This window comes from Rousettus aegyptiacus, unplaced genomic scaffold (assembly GCF_014176215.1).
Source record: "Rousettus aegyptiacus isolate mRouAeg1 unplaced genomic scaffold, mRouAeg1.p scaffold_m13_p_14, whole genome shotgun sequence".
In the NCBI taxonomy this organism is placed as follows: Eukaryota; Metazoa; Chordata; class Mammalia; order Chiroptera; family Pteropodidae; genus Rousettus; species Rousettus aegyptiacus.
In genome coordinates, this window is record NW_023416289.1 from 8,647,905 (window position 1) to 8,656,574 (window position 8,670).

At 49.3% G+C, this 8,670-nt stretch overlaps 1 protein-coding gene across 7 annotated transcripts in view; it reads left to right on the top strand.

Annotated features, from left to right (window-relative positions):
• LOC107502664 (carbohydrate sulfotransferase 6) overlaps positions 1-5,132 on the top strand; it is a 10,667-nt gene extending 5,535 nt beyond the window's left edge. For 6 of the 7 annotated variants that reach the window (XM_036231331.1, XM_016130085.2, XM_036231330.1 and 3 more), the window contains one exon: positions 3,277-5,132. In XM_036231331.1, the coding sequence (XP_036087224.1) occupies positions 3,293-4,480 (1,188 nt within the window). In that variant the 5' untranslated portion in view covers positions 3,277-3,292 and the 3' untranslated portion in view covers positions 4,481-5,132. Of the gene's footprint in view, positions 1-1,460 lie in introns of those variants that run through there. The other variant, XM_016130084.2, reaches the window with a different exon arrangement.
• Positions 5,133-8,670: the final 3,538 nt, after the last annotated feature.

Sequence of the window (8,670 nt, forward strand, 5' to 3'; positions counted from 1 at the left end):
TTAACTGTGAAACGTCCTTTCCCAGCTTCCAGTCCCCCCCAGGGACCGGTATAGTCACTCTCTTGTATAAACTCCAGGGATACCTTATGCCTATTCAAGCTATGTGGATTATTTCGACAAAAAATAAATTTTCAAAGGACTTTCTGACAGAACAGTTTCTCTGACCCGAGAAAGACTACTGTGGAGGGTGATCCCGGGTATCAGGGTAGAAGAGGGAACTTTCTATTCCTTCTATGGCTTCTTGTGTTTTACTCTTACCCTCCTCCCCTGAAATCTATGATTATTTTTATCATCATTATCTTCACCATCAAAGAAGGTGGAAGTTGGAGGCAAAGTTGCCTCTGGGGAAGGGGCCTGGGGGAGTCGCAGGGGACAGAGAATGTCACTTCCTTTTGACTGAGTGGCCCTTGTGCTCCGATGTGGGGCTGTGTCTGCCAGAGGAAGGGACCTTTTTTCTAATTTTCACAAACAAAATATGAGCCCTCGACGCCCTCATCTATACATTTGTTATTTTGTGCCACTTCTATGTGTTACTTTTTCCCAAAATTGAATATATAATAAATATATAACCCCCCAAAAGACTTTAAAAAGGAAAGAATTCATAGGGGCGGGGGATAGGCCTTCCATGATGGGAAACTTAATGGGACCTACCCCAGAGCCTTGCACTGGGGTCTGGAACTTGCATGCAAACCTCTGCCCTGTGCTTTATTAGCTGAGTATTCATGTCTCTGAGCCCCTTTGGCTCAATTAAAATAGACAGGGATAATTTCTACCTCTTAGGGTCTTGAGGAGGATAAAGTACATATCACAGTGGCTGTCTGACACGTTCTTCCTAACTTTGAACCCACAATTGGTAGGCGGCTGACCATAAGGCTCCTTATGGGGACCTGGACTTCTCTGGACCCTCTGCATGGCATAGGATGTTTTGACTCCCCTCCTTAGTTCTTGAGTTCCAAAAACAGTATCAGATAGCAGTTCCTGTATTGTATGAGTCACTTAAAAATACCTCTGGCTTCCCTAGAGTACAAGTAACAAATACCTTGGCCTATGGTAGAGATTCTTCCCCCCAGGGAGGGCTGGCCTAGCCAGGGCATCTGTGTTTGAGCCAAAGCATCAGGATCCTGCACTCTGCAGGGATCTCCCAGAGATTGGAGAAGCCAGAAGCCTGTGATCAGAAAGTGCTAGAAACTTAGCAATGGAAATTTGATGGGGGTGGGAGGGGTGTCCCAGCTTTCTGCTGTCTCTCCAAACCTTGGGTCCTTCACCTAAAAAGCTGAGATCAGAATGCTTGCCTCAGGGGACATTGAGTTAAATTGTAGAGCAGATATGAAGCATCTAGCCCTTGAGGTGATTTATGTCAGCCCACCTGAGTTATGAGTTCCCTTCCTCCTGTCCCTTGTTCTGTGGGCAGGCGGGGGGTGAGGGTGGGATGGGGTGAGGGGGTGAGCACACATGGAGGAGAGGAGATAACAAGTATAGAGCAGATGGGTGGCTGCTCTCCTTATCGTCTAGGTTTTCCAGGAGTGAGAGAGAGAGAGCCAGGTTGCAGTGGGATTCAGGTGACAGCTGTTGGGTGTCCTCCACCTGCTCCTGCAGCCTCCTGATAAGGGGAAGGAGCAGAGATGGGATCGTCTCACAATCCAGACCCTGGATTCTTCTCAGTGATGACGTGGACAAGGAGGAAGTTATTAGGGAGCAAATGCTGTGAAAGCAAGGAAGAACCTTCCAGGCCTCTTCCATCCAAAGCAGCTCATCTTTTGAGGTCATTGTAGGAGCAACAGGTGCAAAGAGGAGAAAACTCAGGGACCTTGGGGTGTGGGAGGCTCAGCACTCCTTTCTCTCTGTGGCACAAATGTGACATTCTTAAGATCCACTAAAGGACTCGGGGACAGTCGTGGGCTAGAAGTGGGCCTGGGAATTATTGGGATTGCAAGCACAGGTGACCTCAAGATGTCTCATGTGGGTGGAGATCGCCCGTGGTTCCTCCCCTCTAGACACAGCTCAACACTGCAACCGTGACACGGGGCGTATGTATGGCACCTTACCAAGCCCTTTCCTCTTATGTGTTTGTAGAAGCATTCCTCACAGCAATCTTAAGAGGTTAAATGTTATCATTCTCATTTTTCAGAGGAGGAAATTGAGCCTTGGAGAAGTCAAGTCATTTGTCACAGATCTAATAGCTCCTAAATAGCATTGGAGGGACTCAAAGCCTTCTCTCCTTCACCCAGCTGGAGAGACCAGCAGTTCATACTCTTTGGGAAAATGTATCTAGCCCCTGGTCAGTGCTCAGGCCCACCCAGGGGCAGGGCAGGTCCACCCCCATGTTGAGGAACTTTTCATCAGTGTGGGAAGGCAGAGCCCTCCCCGTGTTCAGGGCTATCTCCCAGGCTATCTCCCCGTGCTAGGCTCTGATCCAGCCTCCTTCCTGCTTTCTCAGACCCTGAGGCCCTTCTGGGTATCTCCCATGGATCTGTGATCAAGGTGGGCGGCTCTCCCAGCAGCCCCGGCAGTGGGGAGTAACCTCAGCAGGGAGAGTGTAAGCGGCGCCCAGGGGCCTGACTGCGTTCACCTCCCCGCCTCTCTGGCTCCACCCTCCCTCTCCTCAACGGGTTTAGTCGCAGACTCACTGGGCCCCGGAAGGATACCCACCCTCCGGAGTCCATCCATCTAGCAGCGCGTCAGTCTCCCTGAAGGATGGCAGCAGTTGGTTCTTTGTCTGTTTGATTGATTTGTTGACTTTTAATAACAAAAGTTGTATCTACTTTTTTTAAAAAAAAATTCAAACATTGCAAAAGCACATTGTGTGGGAAGTGCGAGGGATCAGTTATGGGAGTTAGTACAGTCCCCTCCCCACTGCGCTCATTCCAGTACCCCAGCACCAGTATTATCCCCGGTTTACAGATGGGTAAACTGAGTCACAGAACGTGTTTCATCCAAGAGCACAGGCTAAGAAGTGGCTGAGCCAAGATACAACCTGGGAAGGCCAAATCTCCCATCAAGCTTTTAAATTAAACGGTCTAAAAATGTCTCTCTAACATTCTTAAGCAAAAAGTAGGAGTTCGCAATTAACAATTTCTCCAGATAGGGAGGAAGGAGGCGGAGAGAGAGGGAGAGATTATTTCCCATAGTGTTCTGCCGCTGGGCTTTTGCTCTGCGTAGACTGGATGGTGGCTTGTCGCATTCCCAGGGCTGCTCCCTGCAATCACTGGGCAGGAGTTAGGGTGTAGGATGCGCGAGGTGGCTGCGGTTCCTAATGGCTGCGCTCTCCTCCCACAGGCCGCCAGCCAGCGGCATGTGGCTGCCACGCATCTCCAGCACCGTGGTGACCGCCCTCCTGCTGGCGCAGACTGGCCTCCTGCTCTTTCTAGTCTCCCGGCCCAGGCCAACGTCCCCAGCAAGTGGTGAGGAGCGGGTGCACGTGCTGGTGCTGTCTTCTTGGCGCTCGGGCTCGTCCTTCGTGGGCCAGCTCTTCAGCCAGCACCCCGATGTCTTCTACCTGATGGAGCCCGCGTGGCATGTGTGGGCCGCCTTGTCGCAAGGCAGCGCCCCGGCGCTGCACATGGCTGTGCGTGACCTGGTGCGCTCGGTCTTCCTGTGCGACATGGACGTGTTTGACGCCTACCTGCCGTGGCGTCGCAACCTGTCTGACCTCTTCCAGTGGGCGGTGAGCCGTGCGCTGTGCTCCCCGCCGGCCTGCAGCGCCTTCCGGCGCAGCGAAATCAGCAGCGAGGCAGTGTGCAAGCCGCTGTGCGCGCGGCGGCCCTTTGAGCTGGCGCAAGAGGCCTGCCGCTCCTACAGCCACGTGGTGCTTAAGGAGGTGCGCTTCTTCAACCTGCAGGTGCTCTATCCTCTGCTTACCGACCCGAAGCTCAACCTGCGTATCGTGCACCTGGTGCGCGACCCGCGGGCGGTGCTGCGCTCACGTGAGCAAACGGCCAAGGCACTGGCGCGCGACAATGGCATCGTGCTGGGCACCAACGGCACGTGGGTGGAGGCCGATCCCGGCCTGCGCGTGGTGCGCGAGGTGTGTCGCAGCCACGTGCGCATCGCCGAGGCTGCCACCCGCAAGCCACCGCCTTTCCTGAGCGGCCGCTACCTCCTGGTGCGCTTCGAGGACCTGGCTCGCTCACCGCTCCCTGAGATCCGCGCGCTCTACGCCTTTGCTGGCCTGAGCCTCACGCCGCAGCTGGAGGCATGGATCCACAACATCACGCACGGGTCCGGGCCCGGAGCGCGCCGCGAGGCCTTCAAGACCACATCCAGGGACGCGCTCAATGTCTCCCAGGCCTGGCGCCACACGCTGCCCTTTGCCAAGATCCGCCGCGTGCAGGAGCTGTGCGCGGGCGCCCTGCAGCTGCTGGGCTACCGGCCAGTGTTCTCCGAGGACGAGCAGCGCGACCTCTCCCTGGACCTGGTGCTGCCACGCGGCCCGAGCAGCTTCAGCTGGGCATCATCCACGGCCGCGCACCGCGGGCCTTAGGCCCCAGTTGAGGTCCTCACTTGTGACAGTCGGTCGCCAGGGCTGGAACATTATGATGGGGAGAGAGTCGGGGCACAGGCCACTGGAGGGACCAGAAGTAGGAAAGGACTATGTTCCCAAACTCCTTGTTTCTTTTCCCCCACTTCCTGACTTCCCTCGGAGTCCTCTTTGGGAGCTGGGTTCCCATCGGGCGCCCTATTCTTGGAAAGCGAAGCTCATGTCCCTGCTTCCTCTGGTCGTAGGGATGGTTTAGACCCTTGACTACTACTCAAGCTCTTTCTTTCCCCTTCTCTCTCTCCTCCCTTGTGATGCATCATCCAGCAGCTGAGAAGGGGTTCTCCTCCGATCCTGGGAGTGGAGGGGCTCTGTGGTGAGCTGGCCCCCAGAGTCTGTACAACTCCCCACACACACCTCAGAGGCCATTCCTGCCGTGTCTCTGGCACCATTCTCCATCAAAGCCATTGACATTTATAGTCACCTGTGTCTTCAGCAAGAAATCAGACAAAATGTCTCTTATCATGTGATCTCCCTTAGCTTCTCTCTGCTTCATCTCCCAGCCCCGCCCCCACCCCATTACCTACCCAGGTAAGGTGAACTTTTGATTTGTCCTGATCCTACCTACAGAAATAAACATAATAATTAGCCTGTGTGATACAAATTAGAGTTTACATCCTATAAAGTTTGATAAGCAAAACACAAAGTGAAGAGACTTGTCCAAGGTCACTCAATGAGAAAGAGGGTGAGGGAGGAGGGAGGTTTTGCTCTGGGGCTGCAGTGGGGAGAAGAGAATGAATCAGGTTTGCAGAGAGACCCGTCTTCTGAAAGGGCCAGATTTTCCCATCGCATTTGCCCTAGAGAAGAGAAAGCAGCCCTGGTCGGGCCACAGCTGCAGGATGCAGGAAGTAGCAAGCTCTGAATTCAGAGCGCAGAATCTAGAGAGCCTCCTAGATAAGCCCGGAGGGAGGTAGTGAAGAGGAAAGGTAGAGGGAGAGAAGGCCGGGAGGCCTGGGCAGCAAGCCAGGGAGAACGTGTTTCAGAGTAAGAGGTTGACAGCGGGATCAGTGCTTGGATCAGGGCAGGTCACAGGGTAAATGAAACTAGATCAGGCTTGCTATGAGAAAAAATGCTCGGGTGATTCTGTCTTCCCTTGGTCCTTCTGGGCTGGGCCCTGGAGGAGAGCAGAGCATGAGATTCCTAACTGCAGGCCTAGCAAAGTCTTAGTAAAGGGATGCTGGATGGGTATAGAGCGCTTAGTGAGCTCAGAAAGTGAGAGCCAGCAAGCGCTCAGTAAATGACTAATAGGAAAAAAAAAAAAAAAAAAAAAAACCTCAAAACCTCTAGGAAGGTCAGGGCAGCAAATTTGAGACCTCAAAAATAGAATACCCCAAATCCCGCTGGGGCACAGAGTTGTTTTGGGGACTGACAGTTGCCATCAGAACTGTGCCCATTACCTCTGGAAATACGGGAGCTGCTCTTACAGTTGCTATCAGTCACCAAAAGGGATTCTGGAGGATGCTAGCGTCTGGTTCTCAGCCTGGGTGTGGCCTTAGATTGGTGGGACTTGGATTGTGGACCTACATCTTTGCTGCAAAGCAGGCAGGGCAAGGGGGAATGTAGCATTTTTTGCTTTTCTTGCAGGAGGCAGAGGAATATTGACTTTACAGCTGAAGCTGATTCAGGACTTCTCCTTTGACTGTCCATCAAGGTATAGGAGTTCAGGATCTATAAAATCTAAATCTGCCCCTGCTCCCGGTATCATGGAGAAGGTATTTAAAACCTCAGATTTAGACGTGGTTCCACGGTGTAGCAGTTAGCTTGTCTGCTTTACATGCAGAAGGTGCTGAGTTGCATGCCACCCTGAACAAGCCCAATGTCTGATCTTGGAAGCTAAGCAGGGGCAGGCCTGGTTAGTACTTGTATATGGGAGGCCACCTAGAAAGACCAGGTGTTGTAGACATAAATAATAAAAATAAAAAAAATAAAACTCGATTTATTAATGAGAAATCTGCAATGTAGAAAGGCTTGGGTCATATAATTTAATATATGGGCTAGGACTCACACTCACATCTTTGACTTCAATGCTTACACTCCTAACAGATAAACCAAATTGGGCATGCAGCAAAGGACCCCACCATAAGCTTGGAAAGGAAGGTCGTTTCTCCTTGGTAATGACATAGGGTATCAGGAGCTGTCCTGGCATCTCAAGGACCAGAACGTTGCACGATGTGATGGGCAATTGGTTGGAGCATTGATGTCCCTGCTCCTTTATTCCTGCAAGCCCCTTCCTGTCCTCCACCCTCTGCTGGCCACTAAGGGTAAAAGCAGCCTGCTGGTCGGGCCGGCCTGAAGGGAGTGCACTGTAGAGTAGAAGAGTCAGCCTAGGAACAGTGTTGGGCAGTGTGATATGTAAGGAAGGATGAGCAAGAGGTTCATGGTGCCAGAGACATTGATCCCTAGCGAGGTCCATGAAGTCTTTTTTTTTTTTTTGGGGGGGGGGGGGGGCGGGGACTGTGGACTGGGGTGTCAGAGCCTAGCCTGAAGAACATTCATGTTTGAAATGTGAAACTGAAAAGGAAATACCGATTTATACTCTCTGGAATGGTGGTGTCAAGAAGGCCCTTGTTACCATTTCTACTGACAACTCCCACCCCGCCACCCTCACCTGCACAGGGTTAAATCAATCATTTTCATTTTTACCTACCCGATAGAAAATTATTTAGTGCTTAAAAAATGAGTTACCAAGCCATGAAAAGAAATAGAGGAAATTGAAATGAATATTTCTAAGTGAAAGAGGTCAATCTGAAGAAGCTACATCCTGTATGATTCCAACAATATGACATTCTGGAAAAGGCAAACTATAGACAGGGAAAAGTAGGGAAGGACCATGGGGATTAGGACTGTATATGTGTAGGGGTGTGGGTTGCAATTTTTAATGGAATAATCAGGGAAGGGCTCACTGAGAAAGTGATATTTGAGTAGTCTTAAAGGAGGTACAGTTAATTAAGGGGTAACTGTGAGTAAAGTGTCCTAGAGGAGGAAATAGATAATACAAAAATCCCAAAGGAGGGAAAGGATCTAGCATTTTAGAAGAGCAGCAAGGAGGCTTAGTAGGCCTGGTGTGGTTAAGCAGAAGGTAGAGTACTAGATGAGAAGGTGAGAAAGAGGGGGTCAGATTGTGTAAGACCTTGTAGGCCTTGGTGAGAACTTTGGCTTTTACTCGGAGTGAGACAAGGGTGTCCAAGGCCACTCTTGCCCTATTGTCTTGCTTAGCCAAATAAGTATAATGTCACATATAGTGTTAGTTTTGCAAGTTTTTGAACTGGATTTAAATTAAATCACACTGTGGCTGCCTTCTGCATCTTAGATTTTCCCCTAGAACTTTATATTCCTGGAATTCATCATGTTGTTGCTTATAGCTTTCAGTCATTTATATCCACTACTGAATAGTATTTTTTTTTTTAAATTATACCACAATTTTATTTCTTGAAGGATACTTGGCTTGTTCTCAGTTACTCACTGGTACAGTGCTCCTGGGGCCAATCTTGTACATATCGCCTGGTACAAATGCTAGAAGATATTTACCTGGGAGTGCAATTGCTGGATCATGAGCATCTTCAACATTATTCCAGAATGGTGATATTAATTTACATCTCTAGAGTTCCAAAATTAGCATTCTCAGACTTTAAAATTTGGGACTTTTGGGTAGTTGGCAGATAATCTCTTATTATGGTTTCACTTTATGTTTCACTGACTAATAATAAGGTTAAGCATCTTTTCCTGTTTTTTGTTGGCCATTTGTATTTTTTCTTTGATAAAATGCCTATTCAGGTCTTTTGCCTCTGTCATTTTCTTATTGATTTTTAGGAATGCTTTATACATTCTGAATACTACTCTTTTGTCAGTTATGTGTATTGCAAATATTTTCTCCCAGTTTGTGGCTTGTCTTTTTACTTTCTTTATGGTAACTCCTGAATAACATAAGTTCAGTATTTAAAGTAGTTAAATTTATCAATCCTTTCCTTTATGGTCTTTGCTTTTTTTATCTAGTTTAAGAACTCTTCACTATCTTGAGGCCAAAAAAGAAATTCAATATTGTTTTCTAAAAGTTTTATAGTTCTCAATTTCATTTCTAAAAAAAAAAAAAAAACAACCAAACATAAACCTACTTTTGTTTTCTTTATATTTGTTTC